This window comes from Aureobasidium pullulans, assembly GCF_000721785.1.
Source record: "Aureobasidium pullulans EXF-150 unplaced genomic scaffold scaffold_1, whole genome shotgun sequence".
NCBI lineage: Eukaryota > Fungi > Ascomycota > Dothideomycetes > Dothideales > Saccotheciaceae > Aureobasidium > Aureobasidium pullulans.
In genome coordinates, this window is record NW_021941021.1 from 1,132,108 (window position 1) to 1,156,728 (window position 24,621).

Consider the following 24,621-nt stretch of genomic DNA (forward strand, 5'->3'; position numbering starts at 1 on the left):
CATGTTCGTTCGAGGGATGATCTTTAGTGGCCTCCTTCTTTTCTCCAGATTCGGAAACTTGGTTGAATGGACTACCACGACTAGAGTCCTTATCTTTCTCGCTCGATAACGATGCAGAAGCTCTGGTAGTGGGCATTGTGGTTCGGGTCATGCACGTCAAAGAAAGGGCTGGAGGCTGGAACTTAAGAAGCAGAACCATCGGCTGTGCTGTTATGATGCAAAACTACAACGGTCTTCAGTAGCAGTGTGACATCAGCCGCAACTCAATTTTCATGTGTGCCGATTACAAAGATGTTGCTTCGGATAGCAGAAGGGCCGAGTTAACACCAAAAAACGGGTCTTACAGGCAATGTCGCGGACTCGCGGCGGAGGACCACTGAAGCGTCCAGAACGTCAAGTCACTAAACATGGTTATCATCTCGTCTGAGAGCAGCAATCCTCGGGAGGAGAAGTGGCTCAGCAAACGTCTAACAAGTGACTTGTGACGTGGTTGTGCCATGTGGTATACTTTGATTTTAAGGTTGCGGAGAGAATTAAACGTGGGCTTGGTACAGTAGGGCTTTCCGGTTAGAGTTTCCGAATCGACTGTGATCGGTTTTAAATGGACATAAGAAATCGATATGACGTTTCCCAAAGATCTGTTAAAAGTGCTGTAGGGGACTGGATCAAGCATTCAAATCAGTTAACTGCCAATTCGTTGCGAAAGACTCGACGTAGAAACCATCAGATTCCGATTCATTCCTTGATGATGCCCCGGCCGATTACCGATGCCTGCACAAGACCTTCTGAAGGCGTCCGACGGACTTTGTAGACTTGACTTCGGGTAAGTACACGGAGTGCCCTGTGTTCTTACTCTAGGCTGACGCACTGAATGTACGGAGCGCAAGAGGGCATCGGGAAGCTGATTATGGAACCAGAAGAGACCTGGTAAGCTCGGTTATAGGTCTGTGATGATAGACCATAACCTCAGACTCTCACGTATGCTAGGATGACAAACATCAGTAACTTGAACAACGAACCAGAGTTTAGTTACTCACTGGCATCGATTTTTGAGACTTGAGGCAAAGCCAAGCGAACCTTGTTGCGATATAGCACAGGGTTCGATTTTTGTAGAGGGTTCCCCTCGAAGTAAACCTCGGAGAGTTCCTTCTTGTCACCGAGCTCCTTTTCCAATTCATCAAAACGCTCTAGCCTGCAGCTTGTTGCCCAAAGATTTTCGATATGGACCAGTGACGAGACACCACGCAGGGATGTAAGAGGATTGTTTTGGACATCCAGAATCCGGATTTCGGGTGCATGAGAGAGAGGTTCGAGCGAGGTTAATAGATTGTCCGAGATGTACAGCTCCTCGAGCTGAGGCAGCTCCTTGAGTCCTTCCAGTGATGTAATCCTGTTTGCTTGAATGGAAAGCGTCTTGAGATTCGTGAGCGTAGACAGTCCCTGAGAAATGTCAGTACGAAGGCTCATAGAACCAACAGAGTCGTTGTACCTTGAGCTCCGTAATCTTGTTCTGACCCAGCCACAGGGAGTCAAGAGCGGTCAGGGTTTCTAAGCCGGATATTTCCTGGACTTTGATCAGCGTATGTTTGAGAGGTCAGTGGAGGAGTTGTATACCCTAATTCTATTGGCACCCAACTCCAAGTAGGTGAGATTTGAGAGACCATCCAAGCCCTCGATGCGCGAAATCTTGTTCTGAACAAAGTAGAGATGATCAAGCTTTTTCAAGTGGTCAAGGCGCTTGATGTGCTTGATCTTGTTGTAGCTCAGATCCAGACTGCGCAATTCTGTGAAAGAGTCGAGGCCCTTGATGTGCGAGATGAGGTTGTCGTACAGTTCGAGGTCTTGGAGGGTCGCGGCGAGCGAGTCAGGAAGTTCGATGGAATGAATCGAGTTCTGGCGTAGACACAGTTTCTTAAGAGGAGAGAGTCAGTCGCCGCGTCTTGTTGTTCCAGTAGACCTTGCTCTGACTGACCGTGACTTTCTTGAAGCGCTCTAGATGAAGTGCCGGGATGGACGAAACCCGACTGTGTTGTACATCTATCTCCTGCTGGCAGTCAGTAAGGAAGCGGGCGCAGAGGGTGCGAGAGGGATGACCTCAGTCTCGGGATCCTCGTCTTCGAGCAGGTCTGGCCAAAGACGTTAGCGCCTGTGTATGGTATGGTTGAGCAGAGGCGAGTACCCTCATCCGCTTCAATTTGGTCGACCGGAGGCGCATCCTCGTCTGAGTATTCGGGATCCGACAGGGCCTCTGGGTTTGCCAGTACCGCCTTTTTGTTCTTGTCCAGGCGTAGCTTGCCGTCCCATCCTGATTTGTTGCTCTGTATACCGTTGCTCTTAGCTGGCGATGCGCTGGGCTCGGCTGCGGTAGCCTGCTCGGCGCCAGGTGTGTCGGAAGGTGTCGACATTGTTAGCAAATAATGTCTGGTCACCAAGGTGAGAGAGTTGAGCCTGCTGCACAGGGCGCTTCGTCATGTGGGGTTACAGTACTGGAGCTGTCCCTTCAGAAATCCCCCATCACATTCTTGGCCCGTCAGTCACCAAACATGCAAGTTGAACCTCAATCCGATCTGGTACAGAGAATGTTGATTAGATTAATATATTTAGACAAGAAATCAGACACCTCGAATGCCTCATGAGAACGCCTCGCTTGTTCGATTATACCATCCATGCGTAAACCATAACAAATCATCCATCGCTTGTGATACTTATCAACTCCTCAGTTCGCTGAAGATGTATGGGAACAGCACGACACAAGCTTTGTACAGAACCCCGATACTGCCAACCGCCCGGAAGGGCATTAGTAAGGCATTGCCTGAGGTGACGTAGAGCCAGATGGACAGGAAGGCGACTGCGAAGAAGTGGTAGAAGAGTACTAGGGGCTGACGAATGATGCCGGCCAACAATCCAACAGGTCCATCGATACACTGCCCGCCGCGCTGGAAATAACGGAAGCATCCTTGCTGAAGCGCTCTGAGTTGAGGATCTAGAATCTGTCAGTCATGTTGCTGTCCGTCATCTTCAAGAAAAGTTAACATACCATTGGCAGCAAAGAGGGAGTATAGCGCCTGCGCAAGAATGTTGATGACACTGGTCAAGTTCTTTCTCCTCCAGTGGAATGTATCCAGCTGAGCCAACACAGCCTTGGTGTCTTCGAAACGGGGTACCTGTTCAGGAGAGAGAAGCTTCGACAGCAAGAGGGCATCGTTGAAGGCCACAGTCATGCCACCTCCCGTCAGAGGATGACGCATGTTCATTGCATCTCCGAGCAATACAACGCCTGCATGCCTGTTTTTGGATGCGGGCAAGAATGAGTTCGGCATGGAGCGAAGAGCGCCACGGTCCAGAGCAGCCTCGAACGATGGCCGCACTTGTGCAGGCAATGAGGGTAGCACAACGTTACGTAGATGGTTCTTGACACCCCCGTTCCTGACAGAGGCAGATGGGAGGTTCTCGGGTATATCTACGAGAGCACGCGTCTCGTGTGTGCCAATCTGATACAGGAGAACAGGAGGACTGTCGCTGATCAAGACATGGCCATGGTTCGGCATCGGCAGGTCGGCGTCGATCAGTTCGAGACCCCAAAACTTGGACTTGACAACGGGAGCATGTGTGTTGACTTCTTTACGGAACTTGCTGGCGTATCCATCGGCGCAAACGGTAAGCTGGGCAAAGTAGTAGTCCTTGCGCTCTCTGGTAGAGCACTCGACTCCCAACACCTGGCCGGTGTATCCGCTGCGAACCAGATCGGTAGCAGTCGTCTCGACAACCGTGACATTGGCGCATCTGAGGGCGCGCTCCCGAAGCTTTTGAATGAATCGACCATGGTGGAACGAACGGCCTTCTGGTCTTGATTTCTTCTCTTTCTCATTCTGGGTGTTGGTGGTAGAGCCCGCGTTCTCGGGATACGGAATGGTGACTTCGTCGCCGTGGTATATGACGTCGTAACCGAATACTTTGATAGAGTCAATGTCCTCCAAACAGTCGGCCAGACCCAGCTCTTCCAACGCAGCGACTCCGCCGGGCTGCAGGAGTTCTCCGACAATGCGATCAGGTTGTTTGAGAGATCGCTCGAGTAGTATGACACTGCGACCCTGATCGGAGAAAGCAACGGCAAGAGCGCATCCTAGGATTCCGGCTCCAATAATGACAACATCTGCTTCATGGTGAACCCGGCGGCGCGACTCCAAGGCGTCGGGGAGAGAGGGTGAGGGCGGAGGCGAATCGAGCATGAGCGGCATGGCGTAGGATGATGGAAGTTCTCAATAGGAAGGCAAGGACAAACGCATACCAAGGCAGAATTATCGATGCGACAAAAATCAACCGTGTCAGAGAAAGGAGCCAGCGAGGTTTGATTGTTTAATTGACAGGGTCTTACGATCTCGACTCCATACTTTTTGGAAACCTAATCACCCCACATCAGACCATTTTGTACCCAACTGCTCATAGACTCCACTGCTCTCTCATCAAACAACATCTGACAACAAGCGGCTATTATTAAGTCTCTGCGTTGACTCAGCATCTCCAGCGCATCGAAGTCGAGTCACGCGGATTTTTGCTTGTGCAAAATTAGGATAGCCTTTTCCAGATCTTGATGCTTCAAGACGGCATTAAGCAAGTGCCGGAAACGCCCCTATTGTTTATTGAATGACACAGACAGAGGCAAATGAGAATCAAGCAGATCTTAAGACCTGTGCTGACGATGTCCAACCTGAGTCCAACCCAAACAAACATGTGTCTACTATAGAGACGGATGCCTGTAGGCAAGCGAGAAGAACAAAATCATATGTAGCTTCCGTTAGCAGACGACAGAAGGGAAGACAAAGAGCAAGCCACCACTTCCAATATCCAGTCACCCAGGTCTCGCCTGTGTAACCGAGCTGTCAGAGCCGGCGTCATGCATGTCTTTTCGAATTCGAAATCGCCTGCATATTCGAGGTCCAGGATGGCCAATAGGTCGAGTATTGGACGTCGAGATAGGGGACATTTTGGTTCTTGTTAGTAACATGCGAACTCAGCACCATGCGTTGTTGCCATCGGAATTGATGACGTCGACATCCATTCGTGTTTGAGGATGGTTCCATTCTTCTATTGTCATACTCAATGCCTATCGAACGCGATACACAGTTGTACAACATGGCACCCCTCTTGTCAAATTGCAAGGTCATCAAAGAAGAGCCGCTTTCTCCATCAGATGCCAAATGGACTACATTGAAAAAGTGAGTTGAGAAACATGGGACTGCTTGGGCTTGAATAACCCACATCTTAGGATCACCTACAACAATGCCGAGAATGTTACCAAATTCTGGTAGGGCACCCCAACTCTATAGTCTAACAAAAGTCTCTGAATCAATAGGGAATCCGCTGTGAGACCTACACGCCCTTCCAATAGCTTGATCGATGCGGTAGGCATTGTTGCTATCTTGCAAAAGCCTGGCGGTTCGGAATTGCTCCTCCAAAAACAGTTCCGCCCACCTATCGACAAGATTTGTGTCGAAGTTCCTGCTGGTCTTGTGGATGAAGGTGAAGACGCCGAGACTTGCGCCGTACGAGAGCTCAAGGAAGAAACTGGCTACGTGGGAAAAGTCATCAAGGGTGATCTAGGAGTGACACCTGTGATGTACAATGGTAAGCTCGACCCTGACAAAGATGTTACTGCCATCGCTCAAATTTGTTGTTCGACAGATCCAGGCTTTTGCAACACAAATTTACAGATGGTTCACGTACATGTGGACATGTCGAACCCCGACAACCAGAATCCTAAACCTGAGCTTGAAGAGAATGAGTTTATCGAATGCTTCTCGATCCCATTGAAAACGCTCTATGCAGAGTGCAAGAAGCTCGAGAGCGAGGGATATGCCATAGTACGTAGACGTTCTTGTTTCCAACGAGCTTTGCTAACTGTACCTTCCTTCAGGACGCGAGAGTACTTACGCTGGCTGAAGGCATAGAGGTTGCCCGACAGTTCAAAATCACCTAGTCGGGTACGAGTAGACTATCCAACACCCAATTCAGAACGTGTGTCCGCGTCGCTGCTTGGTCTCGTACCCTCAATTCATCACAACCAGTGTCAAGTCGGTCATCGCAACAGTGGAGCGCGGCGCGCGGAAGCAAGTGTTAGCTCCCTGTACCCAGATTCATCGACGTGTCCAATATGTATGCAAGTGAAGATCCTCAACAATATGTCCTTGTTGCTTGTCATCGCTTGGAATCCTAAACATGGAGATGGTAAACCAACCGGATTCAGATAGGTATCCACAGCTGGGGTTGCTGTCAAGAAGAAGAATGAGGGTCCAGGCACGTTTTTACGGGTAGGCCCGCGCTGTCGCCAACGGCCAGCGGCCGAGCGACTTGCAACTTGCAAGCACGTTTCGCCGAAAAAAAAACTTGATAAGAACAAGCTAGGATCACCTTTATGCACCCTCTGCACGAATCACGAAAAGCTGTGGTCGGGGATGCAGGAGTTCTCTGCGGTGTGATTGGGCGGCTTGGCTCCATTCTTGTTATCACACACTTACCGATCGCTTGGGGGGGATGACTCGACTATGCAGCACAAGTATATTGGAGACATGGTACAACACGACTAGGATCGATGGTGACATCTTCCAAACATTTGTTCCGGTCACAGCTTATCGAGGAGAATGATACCTTCCAGGAATAACCAGGCATTCGTCGTTCATTTCTGAAGATGGTTACATACATCAAGTGCTCGGTATAGCTAGTTGTCAAGCACGGACGGGGGGCTGAACCACCTCGGCTCGACCAAAGGAGCTGCATACCTCTTCATTTGTTCCGGTACCTTGGTCAACTAGTATGCATCCCCACTTCCAGTTCGACGCCAAGGCTATGAAAACCTGGTCCGCTGGCCTCGAGCTCATCAGCATGAAAAAGGGATTTGGGTGGGTTTGACACCCATGTCCGGGTACGCATTCATGCACGGGCAGACAGGGCTCGTATCACAGAGTACCAACAAAATGGGAGACGGACGAGGCGAGACTAGCAGCCGAACGGTCAAATGAGACGCACCTCCCAGATGTAAAGATTTACTCAAGCGGCGCAGGAGCCAGCAGAAAAAAGCGGCGTGTCGCTTTTCATAAAATACCCTCGCCAGAAGGACCTACAGTACAGGCGCCGGGCGCTACCCGAATCCACACAACGGGTCAATGCACTAAACCAAAGCAGCATGTACGTGCAGATGCTCTCTCGCGTTAGTTGAGTTGTGTGTTCCCACCGTCAGACATTAAAGATAATGGGTCTGGCACGATTTCGTCCACCGCTCTCCCCTCTCCCCACCCTCTTCTTGGGATGCAAGGACTGCTTGCCTTTTTGCATGTATCTTCCACAATCCACGCATTCGTTTACATCTTTGCTTCACACTTGTAAGGCAGGCTCTTCTGGTTCGGAACCGGAATCTGGCTTTGGGATCGCCTCGCAGCTGCTGTGCTCGATCGCCTCGCGCCCAGTCACCCACGCCGATTGGGTACATAGTTGGATGTGACAGGAGCATGCACAGTATATCAAATTCGTTCCGTTGCACTTGTCCAGGAATCTGTCTGTATTACGCCCTGGCGGACGTTTTCAACATCTTCCTGCTACCTCAGCATACCCCTTCGCATCAAATTTACCGTTAAAACTCGAGTGGAACACCCCAAATGCAGCTGTAGGATACATTCACTGGGCCGACACACTCTTCAACCACACGTATGTCCGGGTCGCGACCTCCTTCGCCTGTCCATCCGCGCATTGTCAGCACCTCTTACAGAGAGATGGCGGCGGAGGCTCAGAGGCCTCAGCATTTCCTTGTTCCGCAGTTCCTGGGACATCCCGAACGACACAATTCTATTGGATATCAGTTTTCGTCTGGACAGAGTCGTTCGAGCATATCAATCCAACCTCCATTCACAACTCTACCGCCGCCTTCGTCACGTCCAGGGCCTTCAACAAACCCCCAAAATTATGTGCAGCGATCAGTTCCGATAGCCAAGCTGTTGTCCGATGCCCCTGAAGAATCAACTTTTCGGTCTCGACAAGTGTCTGTTCATGGTCCTTATTCTCCGGGACTACCTTCTCCACCATTGCCTGGGCCGTACCGGCATCCAACAGCCAACACGCCACAACATCTGCCCTTACCAAATGTCCGAACAGCACCAGTCTTCCAGATGCCTCGATACCCGCCCCAAGTCTCGCCTCAATACGTTCCACAGTATCCGCCACATAGCCCGCCTGTTGCTTCAAACAGCCCCTCTTCGGCCTCCCTGGACTCTGGACCATCGCCAAGGGAACCTCCGTCTGCCCTGTCGGAGAAGTTCAGTCGGTTGCCGTCCTTCTCTACTCCGTCTCCTAATCTGAGGTACGAACTCAATATGCGACAACAACCTGTAGCCGCCAGAGCATGCGGCTTCGGAGAGCGTGATCGCCGAGTCGTTGACCCGCCACCAATTCTTGAACTGAAAGTCATCGATGCCGAAACCGGAAAAGTTGACAGCGAAAATACCCCTTACGTATACACAACATTGCATTGTACTCTAATCAACGCCATGACCTACAAAGACGAGTCGCAAATCGAGCCAGCGCATCCAAACGCACCAGCCACCCAACGCCTTATGGGAACTGCTGTGGCATCTCCATTCTCTGGCACAGACGAAAGTGGAAGGAGAGGCACTTTCTTTGTTTTTCCCGATCTCTCTTGTCGCAACCCAGGAAGATATCGGTTCCAATTTAGACTGTTGATCGTTGATCCGCTGAATCTTTCGGTTGGAACCACTTCCCGCATACAGAGCTCGATCATCTCAGAACCTTTTGAGGTATATACTGCAAAAGAATTTCCAGGAATGCGGGCCAGCAGTGCTTTGCTCAAAGCTCTGAGGAAGCAAGGTTTGAACGTGGCTGTCAAAAAAGGCCGTGAGGCTACGAAGAAGGCAACCAGAAGATCTGGCCATGTCGATGAAGACGAGAGCAGCGCTGAGGAAGGAGAAAACGTCGCGGATGAGGATGATCAGGACAGCGACGACGCACGCTCGCAAGCGGCCACCGGTAGCAGAGACCGAAGAAAAAGAAAAAGGAGAGAGTGAACGAGACCACGACCCAGCGCAATTCCCAATAGATGTATTTCCTTTTACCAGTACCCTACTTCCGGTTGTTTGTTTTTTGTTTGTTCATACGGGCATTTTGGCGGCACATCCAAGTTTGTATCTCGCACTTCTCGTCTCGAAACTGAAGTGCTTCACACATGAGCGAACCCGGTAAATGGTTGCATGTAGGCACTCTGAATACTTTGCAATTTTCATATCAGTTCAGCATCTCGGTTGGCTCTTTGGTTTTTCTAGTCAATACAGAGTTTATCTTCCGCAATGACAACGGTCCCTGATGAAATGTCCTGGGCCCGGAAAGGCGACGAACAGAGGCACTTATGAATTAATGTGACAAGTCAGGTAACGCTTTTGCTCCACGTCCACGTTCAGCTGTCACTCATCTCCTTGCAATGCTCCACAAATGGTCTTCACACGCCCTCAAGGCCTTCGTATAACTTGACTCTCCAGCTTTTGCTAGGGTCGTTGTATCTGAAGGTAAAGTCACGACCCAGTTGATCAATAGTCTCCAAATCATCGGCGTCAAGTTCGACGTGCTTACTGGCAAGATTCTCATCCATTCTTGCTGCATGTGCACTCTTGGGTATGACGCTGGTTCCTCGGCTCATACCCCAGGCCAGTGAGATTTGTGCAGCGGTGGCATTGTGCTTGTTTGCTATTTTGATGAGCACCTCGGTCTCCAGCAACGGAGTCGGCATGTGTTTTGACTTTTGATGATAGGTGGGATTTGTTCCTCCAAGAGGCGAGTAGGCGGTTACGCGGATGTTACGAACTTTGTGGTACTGGATCCAGTCGTTCTGAGGAAGGTAAGGATGGAGCTCCATTTGGTGGGCAAACGGAACGTGGGTTGTATGGTTCAACAAAGTGTCGAGTTGGTTGGGCGAGAAATTGGAGACACCAATTCGTCTAGTCTTTCCTGACTGAACCAACTGCACCATTGCCTTCCAGGTGTCAAGGAAGGATATTTCGTTTCCCTTCTTGGTAGAAGCAACAGGCCAGTGCATATGGTACAGATCAAGATATTCGAGGTTGAGGTCAGACAGGGTCTTGTCGATGGCCGCTTCTACCTTGCCAGGAGCATGATGGTCATTCCAGAGCTTGGAGGTCACCCATAGATCATCACGAGTCAACCCGGCTTTCTCCAAGCCCTCGGTGATGCCTTTGCCGACAGCTTTCTGTGTGTTGTTATGAAGTGTTCGCTAAAGGCACGCGGATCATATTTACCTCGTTTCCATATATCGCTGCAGCATCTATGTGTCTATATCCAGTACTGATGGCGTAAGAGACGGCCTCGGTAGCATTCTCCTTCAGATTCCAGGTGCCAAAGCCTAGAGTCGGGATCTGGAAAAGGGTTGAAGGTCCAAGAGGGACTTGGTCATGGGTTGGTTCTTGGACAGCAACTGCAGCCAAAGCACTTGCTGCCAATGACAAGGACGAGAACAAATGCATCATGCCGGACTTCAGCAACAGTGTTATACTCCAGGTGGAGGGAACACGGACTTGAGTCGATTCTTATATCTGTTGTCCAACCCCTGCCATTGCTGATGTCATGAATTGCTCACGATAGCTTTCCCCGCAGCTCGTGTGCATTGCACAAGAGTGCGAAACATGGCCCACGCAGGTAGGATCCAGGCTTCGATGCTCCGACGTCTCGCATCACAATCCCGAGTCTGCTCACTGATGCGTACTAGCAAGTCGAGTTGACAGCAAGCTCAGTAGACAAGGGCACTCAAGATGTTGTTTCGAAGTGTATACCCCTCATTAATTGTTTGCTATGTTTGCTTACGAACGAGGACCTATGATGTATGTGATCCGCCAACATGGCCACCCAATTCATCGGAGAAGGATCCTGCTGGAGCTCGGATGTCAGCAAAGCTCAAGGTCAGAATCGATCAGTCTTCTTCAGACAGCAAGTGCTGAAGGAAACAAGTGCTGAAGGAAACAAGTGCTGAAGGAAAGTAATGTGAGCTTGGACCAACAGCAAGCGGAGTCATAGCACTTCACTGCTTCCCCGGAAAGTTGTGTCTGAACGCGTTTTTCTGGCGTTGTCGCGAAAAAAATTCCACCTTCTTTCCTTCCCGCTGGCATATGCTAGTGAGGCGACCCTAAGGTGCATATCCAAAGCAAACATGAAATACGTATTGGTATCCGGAGGTAAGAAACAATCGTGAGCAATCATGGCACGTTCCTGGACTAATGCCTTGTCCAGGTGTGATAAGCGGTGTCGGCAAAGGCATTATCGGTACGAGTAGCCCTTCTCGAGGATGCGCGCCAACACTGACATGATTGCGATGTTAAGCCTCGTCGACGGGCCTGCTGCTGAAGACCATGGGTTTGAAGATATGTTTGACCCGCGCTGCTTGTTTCTCCTTGTGCTGACAACATTTACGTCTCTTCGATCAAGATTGACCCCTATCTCAACGTCGACGCCGGTACCATGAACCCCAAGGAGTATGTCAAGTCCTTCAAGACAGTAGTCGCTCAGTTCTGATGTGTTCAAGGCATGGAGAAGTCTTCGTTCTCGACGATGGCGGTGAAGTCGACCTCGATCTCGGCAACTACGAGCGTTACCTCAACATCACCCTAACTCGTGAGAACAACATCACCACGGGCAAGATCTACCAGCACGTTATCGAGAAGGAGCGCAGAGGAGACTATCTGGGCCACACCGTCCAAGTGGTACCTCACATCGTCGATGCCATCCAAGACTGGATTGAGAGAGTTGCCAAGATTCCTGTCGACGACACAAACGAAGAGCCTGATGTCTGTATCATCGAGTTGGGTGGCACCGTCGGCGACATTGAGAGCATGCCTTTCGTCGAGGCCATGACTCAACTCCGCGCACGCGCCGGAAGGGACAACTTCATGCAGATCCACGTCAGCTACGTGCCTCTGGTCCACGGCGAGCAGAAGACCAAGCCCACCCAGATGGCCATCAAGGCTGTGCGTAGTGCTGGTCTGATCCCCGACCTGGTAAGCCACTTTGTCTTCATCTATCTCGCCCTGCTCTCAGACTAACCTGCCATGATCAGATTGCATGCCGCTGCGAAAACCCCCTCGATTCCGGCGCCCACCAGAAGATCGCTCGCTTCTGTCAGGTCCCCCTTCCCCAGGTCCTCGTTGTCCGCGATATGCCCAGTACATACCAAGTTCCCATCCTCCTCCAGGAGCAGGGTCTCCTGCAGAGCTTGACCGACATCCTCCGTATCGATGCTATGACCATCTCACCAGCCCTTGCCGCCAAGGGTGCCGAAATCTGGACCACCTGGAACAACCTGGCATCAGGTTTAGCAACTGTCACCGACATCGTCGAGATTGCCCTGGTTGGAAAATACCTCGAATGTCCCGACAGTTATCTCAGTGTTGTCAAGAGTGTCGAGCACGCCGCCATGAGATGCAAGAAGAAGCTGAAGATTGTCTGGGTTGACGCTGAACACCTCGAGCCCCAGACCGAGCGCGCCAACCCTGCCTCCTACCACAAAGCCTGGCACGACGTCTGCACCGCTTCCGGTATTCTAGTTCCCGGTGGTTTCGGTCAGAGAGGTACCGAGGGTATGATGAAGGCCGCCAAATGGGCCCGTGAAAACGGGACTCCCTACCTTGGAATCTGTCTCGGTATGCAAATCGCCGTCATCGAGTTTGCCAGAAACGTCTGCGAGATCCCCATCCCCATTTCGACAAGTCAGGAGTTTGACGCCCGCGACGAAGACCGCATCATTGTTTCCATGCCCGAGCATCACCCTGGCCAGCTTGGTGGAACCATGAGACTCGGTCTGAGACCTACTCTGTGGCAGCCTGGCTCAGAATGGAGTCGTCTGCGCGCCCTCTACGCATCTGGCACTTCGGCCGACGGCCAATCCCAGATTCTGGAGCGCCACCGTCACAGATATGAAGTCAATCCCAACTACGTCTCTACTCTGGAGTCCAAGGGTCTGAACTTCATTGGCAAGGACGAGACTGGCGTCCGTCAGGAGATCATCGAACTCAAAGACCACCCCTGGTTCGTCGGTGTCCAATACCACCCCGAGTACCTCTCCCGTGTCCTCCATCCTAGCAAGCCCTACCTCGGATTCATTGCTGCAAGCGCAGGCATGCTCGCCACAATCACCGCCGAGACGGTCGCTGGAAGTGCAGCAAACGCATCTTTCTAGAGGGAGAAACAAAATCATCACGACTATGAATGGCTGGATGCATCGTAAAGAAAATCAGATGGGGCGGAAGCTAATGCATTTTCAAGGGCGTTTAGAGGCGTCCATGCACGTTTAAAAGGATGGGGACAGATAGAGCCCTCTTGCAGCAAATCGTGAGCCAGATTGAGGTTGGATCTGTTGACAATGAATAACAACCAAAATCCTTCTCAGCTTGTCTTCTTCAGAGAGTGTGTGTGTCTTGTGTATCGCTAAATCATTTGATGAGCTCCACGGCAATTTTGAGCGCTGGATTCCCGGTCTGTTTCTCGGCAATACCACAACAATCACATTAATGTTTCTGGAAAGCTTCAATCACACAGGTGTTGCTGGCTGTTTGATTCAAAGGTGCTCATTACATGCAATATCCTACAGGTGATGGATGTCATCACTCGCCCAAACGGCTCTTGAGGCCTGCTACCTCTTTCGTCAAGCTTTCAATACGCTCCGCCTGTGCTGCCATATCCTGGGCCTGTTGCAACAAGAGACCTCTGATCTCTGACAAGGCACCCTTGATGCCTTCAGCTGCGCCCTTTGCGGCACCCGAGGCCGTAGTAGGCTGCTCTGTGCTGCTGGGAGCAGCCTTGGGGGCCTCTGCCACCGTTGACTTGGAATCATTAGACCTGGGCTCGGCAACCGGCTCGGGAGCAGGAGCAGAGGAAGTTCTGGTAGGTGACAAGGTCTGGACTTGTGGGGGAGTGCGGAGGCCAGTCTTCTCTTCTTGCTTGGTAGCAACAGTAGCATTTGGTCGTTGAACGGGCTTGGGTACTTCGTCAAACTCATCGTTGGTGTTGACCTTCGATGCGGCTACCTCTTCCTTGTCGGCGAATCTATCGGCCATAGCAGCCATGCTGACTTGATTGTCCTTCATGGATCCTCTGTTGATTGGGGCGGGCGTAGGCTCGGGCTTTGCGGGCGAGGCAGGAGTAGGTGTAGAGGCGGCTGCAGGAGTAGGAGCTGAAGAGGACGATACGGAACCAGGGGCTGGGGTGCTCTTCACCTGGTTGGCAGAGGGCGCCTTCTCAGCAGGGATCTCGACCGGAGTCTCGCCCTCGTACACACTCTCAAGAGAAATCTTGGGAGGGAGAGCGGCTTCTTTGCCCGAGAACCAATCCTCGCTGGACATGGAAGGCTTACTGCCAGTAGCAGGAGGATAGATGTCGTTTTGGAAGACCTCTGCGCGGCGAGGGACAATGAAAGAGATGGGCTCAATCAGATTCTCGTTGACTGTCTTGTAGGCGCGCATGACCTCGTTCTGGTGCAGGTTTACTCCTCGCTTGGGCACAAAGGCAATACCGCGTTGCGGGTCGCCCGATTTGTATTCTGACAGGTACTCGAACTTGTCGTTCTCGTACTCGTAGTAGCGGATGTTGCCATCACCCTTGCCAGCAAGGTACAGCATCTGGGTACCATCGTCCCAGAAAGGCATGCAGACACCGCTGATAGAGTCGAGAATGGAGAAGCCACCGATAGGCTCCTTGGGGTTGCGCACATCCCACAAACCAAGCTGACGATCACTCATGCGCGAGAAGCCGGTTGTGGCCACACGATCGTGTTCGCCCATCCATACGGCTCTGCTGTTCTTTGCGCCAGGGTGTCCTTGGACCTCATGGGCCGGTCTTTCCTGTCGGACATCCCAGAAGCGGATCTTCTTGTCGCGGCAAGTGGTCACAAGCATGCCACCGTCGGCTGACCATGACAAGGACTGGACAATATCGTTGTGCTTAAGGGTGAGGCGAGGGTTGTTGGAAGCGAGATCCCACAGCTTGATGGTGCAGTCGCCCGAGGAACTGGCAAGAACGTTGGCGGCCGAGGGGTTGAACAAGACGTGGCCGACCTTGCTATTGAGAATTAGTAAGCAACAGCTACAGCATTGATGGTTGCGTACCGAGTATGGCCAGACAGCTTGGCGACAGGGCTGACATCGGTGGGCTCGTCGGCATCGGTGTGTAGAGAGAAGTCTTCGGGGACCTGCCAAATGAAGACCTGCAAGCAAGAGCGTGTCAATGGAGCGTTTACATGAGAGAAGTGGGCGTGCAGGACGTACCTTGCCGTCGTCGGAACCGGAGGCAATGATCGAGTCGTCGAAGGGGTTCCTGTCAATGGGTGTCAGGGTGAAAGGGTACCGGACGCGGGGATTGTGAGGCACACCAGTCGGTATCGAGGACAGCAGCCGTGTGGCCGCGGAACAGGGGCAGAACATCGGGCAGCTTGCCGCGCTCGTCGACGGGAATGACAGCGAAGGCACCGCCGCCGCTAGCCTCCCAATTGACCGAGAGGTACTTGGGGTTGGCCTTGATCAGGTTGGTGTCCCAGGCATTCTTGGAGATGCGGAGGTTGTCGTAACATTGTTCCTGCAGAGAAAAACGGCGTCAGAGAGGGCGTACGGGCATAGACGAGGCGTATGATGATGAGGCAGGCATACCTTCTTGGTCGACTGCCCGAAGACGTGTCCTGGTTAGATGTTAGCCGTGTCGCGTGCTTGGAGGGGGCGGCGCGTGCGTGGGCTTACGGTACTTTGAGGCTCGAACGAAGCGGCCAGACATGGTGAATCAGAGAGGCCTCTTCACCAGTACAAATCAATATACAATGCTTGCGACCGAGGGAGTCTGGAAAGATGGGAAGAGTGTCCGCTGGTTGGACGCGCACGGTTGTTGGCCGAGGCGCCGCGCTTGCGATTGACCCGACCCCGTATTTTACCCTCGTCATTTCGCTTGAGCCTTGAGCCTTGAGCCTTGAGCAAAGGCTATGCAACAGGAAACCCGCTTTCCATGAGGATCCGAATCCCATGCGACACTCCGATTTTGGCATAGTTGTTACATGACATACGTGTAGTCAATTGACTACGCACAAGCCCGGCTCCATCCAATGGTTCTCACCTTGTCGTCACTGCATTCGCAATGTGCCCTGCTTCATATCAGCTACAGTGCACAGACTCACAGCCTCGAGGTAGACCACCTTTGAATTGACTGTTTGAGACGAGCAGCTCGATGATACTCTCTTTGCTGGGCATTTTCTCTCATTCGCACTAAGCTGGTCATGTTCATTGACTCGTGACTCTATATTCACAGTTGAGATATCCAACCTGATCACCATTTAGTCTCTTTGGCCTAGAAGCAGAGAGACAGGGTCACCCATGTGGCAACAACACCGAACCTCGAGGGTTGTCTGAACTATCGCGATTTTGCATCTGATTCCTGTCGTGTCATACTCAAGAAGGTCTCATGTACATGGACAGACCTCATACTAGGTGCACCGGTTGACACCCAAATCGATAAGAGCAGCAGGACGTGTTTCTCAAATTCATGCTATAGCACATTAGGACTCACGATCAGAGCCATCTTCGGAGAGTACCTGCTTGTCACACCTTTCACAATGCAGCTCATTACCAATTCAGTGCCTCGCAGGGGGCATCCCATATTTGGTGCAGTGTAGTTTTCTGGAATATCTTTGTTGCGACAGCGAACCCCGTGACATCCTCGAGATGCGCAGACTAGCCGTTTCTGTCTTGTTTCCGCGGTGTTGACGCATTGCTGGATCGCATTTTCTTGATCTTAGAGACATCCAAACCGAGGGGGAAACCACTTCAATGATGAAGACCACCATCTGTTGGGCGCGTAACGGCAGACGATTGCGACTAGGTCCAACAACTTCTTCCTTCCTTGTCACAACAGTTCGTCTTCGATGGTCGTTGAGCCCCTTTGCCTTTGCAGCTCTTGCACGTGATAGCCACTTCTATCACATCTTCACCACATCTCATGATTTTACTTCTTGAGAAAGATGCATCATGATCACTGATAACAAAAAATGGCTGATATGCTTGGTGTTGAGTCGTGATTTGCTGCTATTTGAGGGGTATCATAATTTAATCAAAACGTGGTAAATACTCGATGAGAGGGGATTTATCCATTCCCGAAGACACACAGCACTGACAAAGAGATGTTTACGGACAGACTAGATAAGTGCTTGGCCTTTGAACATTCCATCTCTTACTTCCTTGACAATATCTCTGCGATCGCCTTTGCCAACAAGAACGATTCCACGTCCTCGTCGTCCCATGCGGCCGACGCGTCCAAGACGATGAATGAAATCGATGCTGGTGTGGGGTACATCGTACAGGATGACGTTGCGAACCATCAAGGTGTCGATACCACGCGAACCAAGGTCGGTCATAACAAGGACCTTGGTGTTGTTCAGTTGCCTTTTGCCAGGCGAAGCACGTTGTGCTAGTGCACTGATCGTGCTAGACTTGGAGTCGACAGTGGCACCAGTGAACTCGGCGAGCACTTGTGCCTGCTTGCGCTCGTCGGAGTCACGGCTGAGAGCCATGGCATCGACACCTTTGCTCTGGAGGTACAACGACAACTCGGAGCACTTTTCGCGCTCGTTGACGAAAACGATAACTCTCTTCACCGAGTCCTCGCCCGCTTCACGGCCGAGGTTCCAGACGGTGTCTGCACATGCAAGGTCTCTGTTGCCCTTGTAAGGATCTTTCTCGACGTCTACAACGCTGAGCTGAACACGACGAGGAACAGCATGCAGGTTGGGAGTAGCGAGACGTCGGATGTCCGGGAAGCGCTTGCGGAGATATGAATCAAGACTACGGGGAATAGTAGCGGAACACAGGACCAACTGCTTCAAGCTGGGGGTGGCGCGATCGAGGATGCTGCCGGTTATAGGAGCGAAGGAGCGGTCAAGAAGGGAATCGGCTTCGTCAATGACAAGATGCGTGACTCGCGACAAGACGTTTGGGTCGTTTTCACTGATGCTCGCAAGCAGATGTGGGGTAGAAATCAGAAGGTCGACGCCTGAGGGCGAAAACAGGCGATTGCGAATAACGGTACCGGTGAAGTTGGCTGAGATAAGAGCAGCACGGAACTTGGTCGTGTGGGATAAGGACTTGGCCAGGGCGCCGACTTGCTGCACTAGCTCTGCGGTAGGAACCAAGACAATGGCACGTGGACGGCCGGTAGTGGGATGAGGCTCGTTGGAGAGCGGTGGAGATTCAAGCTCAAATGTGTTTTTGCGAGCAGCTGCCTCTTTCTCAACTTGAGCATCCTGATCAGCCTGCGCGTTCTCTGCGCGCTTCAAGGCATCAATGACTGGTAACAGGTACGCCAAAGTCTTGCCAGATCCTGTTTCGGCGGCCAGAAGGAATTGTTGCATGGACTGAGCGTCTGTGAGCTTCTTGGAGCTGGTCCCAAGCAGAGCGGGAATAGCAAGTCGCTGAATTGGTGTGGGAGAAGTGTCATTTAGGCCGTTCAATGCTTGAGCGGAGATTGACTGATGTATGGTGGGTAGCAAGCCAAAGCGGTCGAAGGTGTCGGTGTCGGCTATGCTTTGCTTGACAGCAGAGCGATGGCTGTAAGACAGCGGACTCAAAGCACGCTGCATCTTCAAGGCCTTGAAAGGGTCTTTGTCCTTGTCATCCTTGGGCTTATATTTGTCGGGGGCATTCCGCGTAGCTCTCTTTTGCTCGGCCGATGATGGGCGTTGACGGGGCGCATGGCGGAAATCGGCGTGCGTCACATTCATACCACCAAAAGGGCTGTTTGTACGGCGTCTCGGAGGTTTGGCATCGGGCAGGGCGACTTTTGGCGACAGATCCATTCGTGTAGGCCGCGGCTTGTGCGAGGTAGCCATGTGGCGCGTGGAGCGCATCGGGATAGTGGTGCGTGCCATGGAGGCAGCTGCCTCACAGAAGGGGCACAACGCCGACGGTCGCATTGTGGATGGGGACGTGTGTGTATAGACGGCGACGGCGAGGGTGACAGATGACGGACCGAGCATGCGCGTATGGGCTCTGGGCTGAGCAGACAGAAATAAATTCCGTCTCAGCTTGATGCAGCTTGCAAGCTCGGGACGGCACCAAACGCCCGGGTTTTAGCGCCATCTTAGCGCCAGAAAACGGTTGTCATAACAAAGAGTCTCCACCTTTTGTCCACGTTGTTGTGTATATACAAGTTCGTTCTCTTCGATCTGTCCTCGCATCCACCATTGCTTTCTTGTGTCGACCTTCGAGTGTCTGCTGTTCTTGTCTTCTAACCCTAGCAGCGCCGCGACAATCGCATCTGCCTCGACGCTTTTGTTCTTGCAATCGTCTGCCGCCATCCCTGGACGGGAAAGCGTGCATTCCTCGTCAACAATGGCCACCGAAGAGGTAAGGCTCTCCTTCTGCATGTCCTCTCGCATGCGCTGACGTTTCCATCAGGTGCAGCCACTCAAGATTGTCAAGTCTAACTCGACTGCTTCGTCGATTGGCTCCCCCACCAAGATGTCGCGCCCTCTATCAGAGATTGGCTCGACTGAGCGCAGAAGAAACTCACCCAGCTATAACCAGGCCACAAAGGTAAGCCGAGACGGCACAGCTCGCCGATCACCCTTTGCTGACACCCCGCGCCAGAAAATGGTCGCTAGCAAGGACTCGTCGCCATTCGACTCGTCGCCGCTGCAACAGCAGCGCTCTCCGCGCATGTTCTGGGAAGACCGCGCTTCTTCCTCTCGCTTTGGCTCGGAAAACAGTCCCGAGCGCCCTGAACGATCTGCCTCTCCCACTGGAACATCTTCGCACCGTCGCTCATCGATTGAGAACCTCAAAAAGGCGTCCCGGGTCAAGAACAGCACTATGTATGCTCGCGAGACCAAGCACAACTACGATCCCTCGAGCTCTCCGGTAATCGAGCGCCCTCTTAGCAACCGTGGCTGGGGAGGCAACTTCCAGAACAACGTGTTCACTCGCTTCGACAGTCTGCGCAAGGAGAACAACCCGCTCAGATCTCCCACCGACGCAGATCTGAGCCCTTCCAGGATTCCCGGTCCATCGCCAGGTCCTTCTGCCATAAACACATCAGCCCCTAGCTCTCCTCGCAGGGACATTCCTTCACCGACCAAATCTTCCCTCACATCCAACAGTCGCTTTGCTGGCTCCTTCGAATCAGACCAAAGTCATTGGCCCGAGGATGAGGATGATGCGAGAGTCGCCACACCTCGCGCGCAACCTCGCCATGCGAAAAGCGTGACATTCCAGACATCACCTCCTGAGATCAACGAATACGAACAGCAGACTCCAGAGCCATCTTCCATCGCATCGGGATCACGAGAGGGCAGCTACGACTCCGAGGACTACGAAGACAACAGCTTCGAGCGCACTTCTTCTGTTGATGAAGACAGCTTCGACGCTTCACTCGAGGATACCGACAAGACCCCAGTTGTCCTTCCCGAGGACTGGAGGCATATGAGTCCCGAGGTTGCTCGCAGCCATCTCGCCAACGACTATGATGATGTTTTCGAGGATGATGACGAGGTCACTGAGAGACACGAAACCATTTCCCCCAACGAACAGAGACCTTCTTCCAGTCGGTCCGAGTCTGCCAATTCAGATGCTGAAGCAAGACCTCTGCCCCCGCTTCCTGGTGTGCCATCCTTCAGGAGAGAGCGCGTCGATTCAGGTGGTCTGGCCGCTGCAGCAGAGCGTGCAAGCAGCATTCAACGTTCTCTCCCTTCTCCGCCCCGTCCCGCTTCGGTGTCCAAGGATGAGATTCTCCGCATGAGGGAGACCAACATGTCGTTGGAAGACAGAATGAATCTCCTCGCTCTGCAGGAATCACTGGCCGATGTTCACAAATCACAAAACGGAGACGAGCCTGCCCAGAACACCTCAGATTCGACCGAACAGAATGCGACTGCCGGCTCAGAGCACTCTGATGTCGAGGATGATGACCTTGCTGGCTTTGACTTTGCACCAAGCATATCTCGAGAGTCTATCTTGCGCAATGTCAAGTCTCAGAAATACGACCACTTCGATGCTGACCTTCAAGAGGAGTCAATGGTCTCATACGCTGATAGAGATTACCGCGAACTTGCAAACCTCGACCCTGATGTTCCCATTCCTTCTCGCGAGACATCGATCCAATTCGACGCTGGAATCGGGGCCACCATCAAAGACGAGGATGACAACAGCTACATCGATCTCAGTGCTGTTCCATCTTTCCATCAAGACATTGATGAGCCCAGAATGGATGACTATGAGAGACAATCTTCTGTTATTCATCATGCTGAATACGATGATGATTCACATGCCGAGGATGATGAGAGTCGTTACTCGTCTCCCATGTCAGTCTTGATCAATGAGCAACCGGAGGAACCCGACCAAATCATCCCTGCCGAGCATCAAGAGTCTCCGGTCGACGAAGAGGTGTTCGCTACTCCGCTAGGCAATACGCAAAGTACAGACGATACCAGCATGGGTCTTCCTTTGAGCTTCCTGGGCAACGACGACTTCGACTTTGGCTTGAAGGATTACATCACCCCTACACCACCCTCTTCATCAGGCGAACAGGATCAAAGCAAGCACTCCGTTCTCGAGCCTCCCGAATTGCTACAGCCCAGCTTCACCGTTGAAGCTGAATACGGAAGAAGAGAGTCGTTTGACTCCGACCACACAATTGGTCGCGAGTCTTTCGGTTCTGTTATCCATGGCTCGATGATTGATATGTCTCCTCCCCCTGAGGATGCACCGATCATCCCTGAGCGCAAAGCCACTATCAGGACGCAAGGTAAGCTCAAGGCACGACCATCTGGAACTCCCGCCGACTTGGAAGCTATGAGAGCTCAACGTCGTCATGTGAGCCACGAGGTGCCAGCAATCCCTGACCAGTATCGCGACGAGTATTCGGCCCAAACGGACGATCAAGGCTCATCCGAAGACGAAGAAGAAAATGATCAGGAGTCTCGCGGCTCGGACTCGCACTCAGAGCAAGAAGTCAGTAGTCAAGGGCTCTTGAATGTTGCAGACGGCGAGCAGATGGCCGAGTCTTCTCTCCAAGAAACTGCCAGCCTCGATAGGCATTCTGACGCCGAAACCCATGCATCTCCAGAGGCTCTTTCCGAACAAAGCCACGAGATGAAGCTTGACCTTGACTTCCCGCTTAGCTCCTTCGACAATGATATGGGCCTTGGGATGGATGCTGAATTTGACCGCGTGATCGAATCTCAAAAGGTACGTTTTGATTCAACTCTCATCATTCACCTGTACACGTGCTGACTACTTTCCAGAAGGGTTACCTGATGCGTCAGAACACCAAGGTCATCATCGCCAGTAATAGAAACTTCAGTGATGAAAGCCAACGACCGCTCTCTCCCAACTCTCAAGCCAATCCTCCTGCCGCGGGTAAGGGTATGCGCAGCCCTCGTAAATCGAGTGCGGGCGAGAAATTCTTGACGACCGAGCCATGGAACGGTAAGACTAGACGAAAGAGCTCCAGGAGATCTTCTGGCAGAAAATCCAATGTTGGTGGCCCGGCTCCTCCCTTACCTGGTCATGAGAGCTCGCTAGGAAAGGTTGATGAATACATGACCACTGATGAGTCCGGTGATGGTGAGGAGAGAGGAAGATTGTTCGTCAAAGTAGTCGGCGTGAAGGAACTTGATCTACCACTGCCACGCAGTAAGTACTTGGACAACAGCTATCTCTAACCACAACTAACATTCTTTCAGACGATCGTCTGTTCTTCCAACTCACCTTGGACAATGGGTTGCACTGCGTCACGACTGCTGATCTCCAGCTCGGCAAGGCTGCCGCAATTGGCCAGGAGTTTGAGCTCGTTGTCCTCCAGGATCTCGAATTCCAGCTGACTTTGACTACCAAGCTTCCCGCTCCTGCACCGAAGCCTCAAATGTCTATCCCTGTTCCTGTCTCTCCTACAAAGCCTATCAAATCGTCAACCTCTAGATTTTCTCGTCTGCTGTCTTCGCCGAAGAAGAGAGCGGAACGTGAAAGGAAAGAGCGAGAGGAGGCTGCCGAGGTCGAGCGTCGTCAGCAAGAAGAGATGCAACGCAAGCGTGCCTCATCCAAACCGACGACCTGGGACATGCTGCGCGAAGTAGTCGATGCCAAGTCTGGCTCATTTGCTCGTGCATACGTCTCTCTGAAGTCTCACGAGTCTCAGTGCTTCGGACGCCAGTTGACTGTTGACGTACCTTGCTTCAACGAATGGGCCATTGAAAAGGATGCCGATGTCGTCAGCAGTGTGCGAAGCAAGCGTAACAACGGTAATCCCGGCTTTGGTGGCCGTGATGGTACCATCAGACGCCCGCCCTATGCAGTAGGCAAGCTCGAGCTGCAACTCATGTATATCCCCAAGCCCAAGGGCGCTGGTGACGAACACATGCCAAAGAGTATGAGTTCGGCGGTCCGAGAGATGAAGGCCGCAGAGCAAGTCAAGGAGTCGTCGTGGGAGGGATGCTTGAGTCAGCAGGGAGGTGATTGCCCATACTGGCGCCGCCGCTTCTTCCGTCTCCAGGGCACCAAGCTCACAGCGTACCACGAGCATACCCGTCAGCCCAGAGCGACTATTAATCTCTCAAAGGCTACAAGATTGATCGATGATCAGAAATCTCTGGTAGCCGATCCGACATCAGGCCATCCCACCAAAGGCAGACGTAAGTCTGCTTTTGCTGAAGAGGACGATGGCTATCATTATGTCGAGGAAGGTTTCAGAATGAGATTTGCCAATGGCGAAACCATTGACTTCTACGCCGACAGCGCCGCCGAGAAGGACGCATGGATGAAGGCACTTGGTTCGTCCATTGGCAAACCTTCGACAGGCAGCACGGCCAAATGGACAGACGTCGTCCTGACCAAGGAACGATCGGATGCCAAATCAGCAGCCAAGGCACAACAGAACTCGCCCGACCCCAGTCGAGATGCTCAGGACAGCAGAATTGCCGCGCCCAGGCTCAAACGTACACTGTCCCACCAAGACACGATGAGAGATGAGACGCCGCCTACGAGTCCGCGCACAGTGCAACGTGAGAGACATCAGGTCAAGAGCATGATCTTCTAGAGGGGGTCAGACAGAACCGTCCTCATTCCCTCCTCTCTCTCTCTCTCTTATTTCCTTCCGTCATCTCCTTTTCTTCTTCTCTTGTCTTCGGCTTCTTTCTGCAACCAAAAGCATGGCTCATGGCTCATGGGGCGCGGCGGTTCCCACAGCATGCTTTCTTTGGACTGTCTTGACCCCCTCTGCAGGGCTCTTCTTGTTTCTCCTTTTGTCTTCCTTTCCATCGCGACTCGGGAATACATAGATGTCGCTTTTCACCCTTTCTTGTTGTTTCTCTTGTGTCTTTTTTCTTTTTCTTGGAGATTGGGAGGGCTACGGAGTTTACGATGATTGTAATGACAATGCATGTGCTACTACAGACTTTATTGAATGGAATACTACTTCTCTTCATTTCTGCTCTCTCGAAATTCGCGTGCCTCTGTCTTCAAGAAGTGCAACCGACGACACTTCAAGGACCGGCTGATTTGATCGTAGATCACTGGATGAGATTCATGCTAACCGATTATT

At 52.1% G+C, this 24,621-nt stretch overlaps 9 protein-coding genes across 9 annotated transcripts; 4 read left to right on the forward strand and 5 right to left on the reverse strand.

Moving 5' to 3' along the window:
- Nucleotides 1–486: 486 nt before the first annotated feature.
- Nucleotides 487–2,474, reverse strand: M438DRAFT_341273 (L domain-like protein). Its single transcript, XM_029904463.1, has 7 exons — nucleotides 2,180–2,474; nucleotides 2,095–2,126; nucleotides 1,973–2,044; nucleotides 1,615–1,911; nucleotides 1,490–1,564; nucleotides 1,038–1,440; nucleotides 487–983 (listed from the first exon to the last, which is right to left on the reverse strand). Exons 1-7 carry the CDS (start codon nucleotides 2,403–2,405, stop codon nucleotides 967–969), a joined length of 1,122 nt encoding a protein of 373 aa, XP_029765713.1. The 5' UTR covers nucleotides 2,406–2,474; the 3' UTR covers nucleotides 487–966.
- A 93-nt stretch (nucleotides 2,475–2,567) lies between these two features.
- On the reverse strand, nucleotides 2,568–4,348 carry M438DRAFT_286912 (squalene epoxidase). Its single transcript, XM_029901602.1, has 2 exons — nucleotides 3,038–4,348; nucleotides 2,568–2,983 (listed from the first exon to the last, which is right to left on the reverse strand). The coding sequence occupies exons 1-2, from the start codon at nucleotides 4,236–4,238 to the stop codon at nucleotides 2,709–2,711; spliced, it is 1,476 nt and encodes a 491-aa protein (XP_029765714.1). The 5' UTR covers nucleotides 4,239–4,348; the 3' UTR covers nucleotides 2,568–2,708.
- A 785-nt stretch (nucleotides 4,349–5,133) lies between these two features.
- On the forward strand, nucleotides 5,134–5,977 carry M438DRAFT_262785 (putative ADP-ribose pyrophosphatase; the record flags this gene model as incomplete). The annotated part of the gene is made up of 5 exons (XM_029899842.1): nucleotides 5,134–5,216; nucleotides 5,267–5,305; nucleotides 5,354–5,625; nucleotides 5,683–5,861; nucleotides 5,915–5,977. 5 exons carry the CDS (start codon nucleotides 5,134–5,136, stop codon nucleotides 5,975–5,977), a joined length of 636 nt encoding a protein of 211 aa, XP_029765715.1.
- A 2,179-nt stretch (nucleotides 5,978–8,156) lies between these two features.
- On the forward strand, nucleotides 8,157–9,068 carry M438DRAFT_330523 (uncharacterized protein; the record flags this gene model as incomplete). The annotated part of the gene is made up of 1 exon (XM_029903331.1): nucleotides 8,157–9,068. The coding sequence occupies one exon, from the start codon at nucleotides 8,157–8,159 to the stop codon at nucleotides 9,066–9,068; it is 912 nt and encodes a 303-aa protein (XP_029765716.1).
- Nucleotides 9,069–9,514: 446 nt separating this feature from the next.
- Nucleotides 9,515–10,427, reverse strand: M438DRAFT_242403 (aldehyde reductase; the record flags this gene model as incomplete). The annotated part of the gene is made up of 2 exons (XM_029899558.1): nucleotides 9,515–10,261; nucleotides 10,311–10,427. Coding segments are annotated over 2 exons (864 nt in total), but the record flags the coding sequence as incomplete, so codon positions are not given.
- Nucleotides 10,428–11,218: 791 nt separating this feature from the next.
- Nucleotides 11,219–13,237, forward strand: M438DRAFT_308969 (CTP synthase; the record flags this gene model as incomplete). Its single annotated transcript, XM_029902367.1, has 6 exons — nucleotides 11,219–11,240; nucleotides 11,296–11,328; nucleotides 11,386–11,426; nucleotides 11,476–11,537; nucleotides 11,588–12,059; nucleotides 12,119–13,237. The coding sequence occupies exons 3-6, from the start codon at nucleotides 11,415–11,417 to the stop codon at nucleotides 13,235–13,237; spliced, it is 1,665 nt and encodes a 554-aa protein (XP_029765718.1). The 5' UTR covers nucleotides 11,219–11,240; nucleotides 11,296–11,328; nucleotides 11,386–11,414.
- Nucleotides 13,238–13,661: 424 nt separating this feature from the next.
- On the reverse strand, nucleotides 13,662–15,819 carry M438DRAFT_262719 (coronin-6; the record flags this gene model as incomplete). The annotated part of the gene is made up of 7 exons (XM_029899839.1): nucleotides 13,662–14,180; nucleotides 14,247–15,114; nucleotides 15,162–15,259; nucleotides 15,321–15,369; nucleotides 15,425–15,627; nucleotides 15,699–15,727; nucleotides 15,786–15,819. The coding sequence occupies 7 exons, from the start codon at nucleotides 15,817–15,819 to the stop codon at nucleotides 13,662–13,664; spliced, it is 1,800 nt and encodes a 599-aa protein (XP_029765719.1).
- A 1,272-nt stretch (nucleotides 15,820–17,091) lies between these two features.
- M438DRAFT_341278 (P-loop containing nucleoside triphosphate hydrolase protein) lies at nucleotides 17,092–19,026 on the reverse strand. Its single transcript, XM_029904464.1, has one exon. It carries the CDS (start codon nucleotides 18,998–19,000, stop codon nucleotides 17,228–17,230), a length of 1,773 nt encoding a protein of 590 aa, XP_029765720.1. The 5' UTR covers nucleotides 19,001–19,026; the 3' UTR covers nucleotides 17,092–17,227.
- Nucleotides 19,027–19,265: 239 nt separating this feature from the next.
- Nucleotides 19,266–24,503, forward strand: M438DRAFT_361015 (DUF1709-domain-containing protein). The gene is made up of 5 exons (XM_029907478.1): nucleotides 19,266–19,433; nucleotides 19,485–19,622; nucleotides 19,677–22,271; nucleotides 22,328–22,718; nucleotides 22,769–24,503. Exons 1-5 carry the CDS (start codon nucleotides 19,419–19,421, stop codon nucleotides 24,115–24,117), a joined length of 4,488 nt encoding a protein of 1,495 aa, XP_029765721.1. The 5' UTR covers nucleotides 19,266–19,418; the 3' UTR covers nucleotides 24,118–24,503.
- Nucleotides 24,504–24,621: the final 118 nt, after the last annotated feature.

What these genes read in the sequence shown, in the direction of transcription:
- M438DRAFT_341278 (XM_029904464.1), bottom strand. Translation starts at nt 19,000, where the DNA reads ATGCGACCGTCGGCGTTGTGCCCCTTCTGTGAGGCAGCTGCCTCCATG.
- M438DRAFT_341273 (XM_029904463.1), bottom strand. Translation starts at nt 2,405, where the DNA reads ATGTCGACACCTTCCGACACACCTGGCGCCGAGCAGGCTACCGCAGCC. An exon ending in ACGAGGATCCCGAGACTGAG is followed by an intron (nt 2,045 to 2,094) that starts GTCATCCCTCTC and finishes GACTGCCAGCAG; the next exon opens with GAGATAGATGTACAACACAG. An exon ending in TGGGTGCCAATAGAATTAGG is followed by an intron (nt 1,565 to 1,614) that starts GTATACAACTCC and finishes ATCAAAGTCCAG; the next exon opens with GAAATATCCGGCTTAGAAAC.
- M438DRAFT_361015 (XM_029907478.1), top strand. An exon ending in GCTATAACCAGGCCACAAAG is followed by an intron (nt 19,623 to 19,676) that starts GTAAGCCGAGAC and finishes ACCCCGCGCCAG; the next exon opens with AAAATGGTCGCTAGCAAGGA. An exon ending in GCGTGATCGAATCTCAAAAG is followed by an intron (nt 22,272 to 22,327) that starts GTACGTTTTGAT and finishes ACTACTTTCCAG; the next exon opens with AAGGGTTACCTGATGCGTCA.
- M438DRAFT_286912 (XM_029901602.1), bottom strand. Translation starts at nt 4,238, where the DNA reads ATGCCGCTCATGCTCGATTCGCCTCCGCCCTCACCCTCTCTCCCCGAC. An exon ending in CTCCCTCTTTGCTGCCAATG is followed by an intron (nt 2,984 to 3,037) that starts GTATGTTAACTT and finishes GACAGATTCTAG; the next exon opens with ATCCTCAACTCAGAGCGCTT.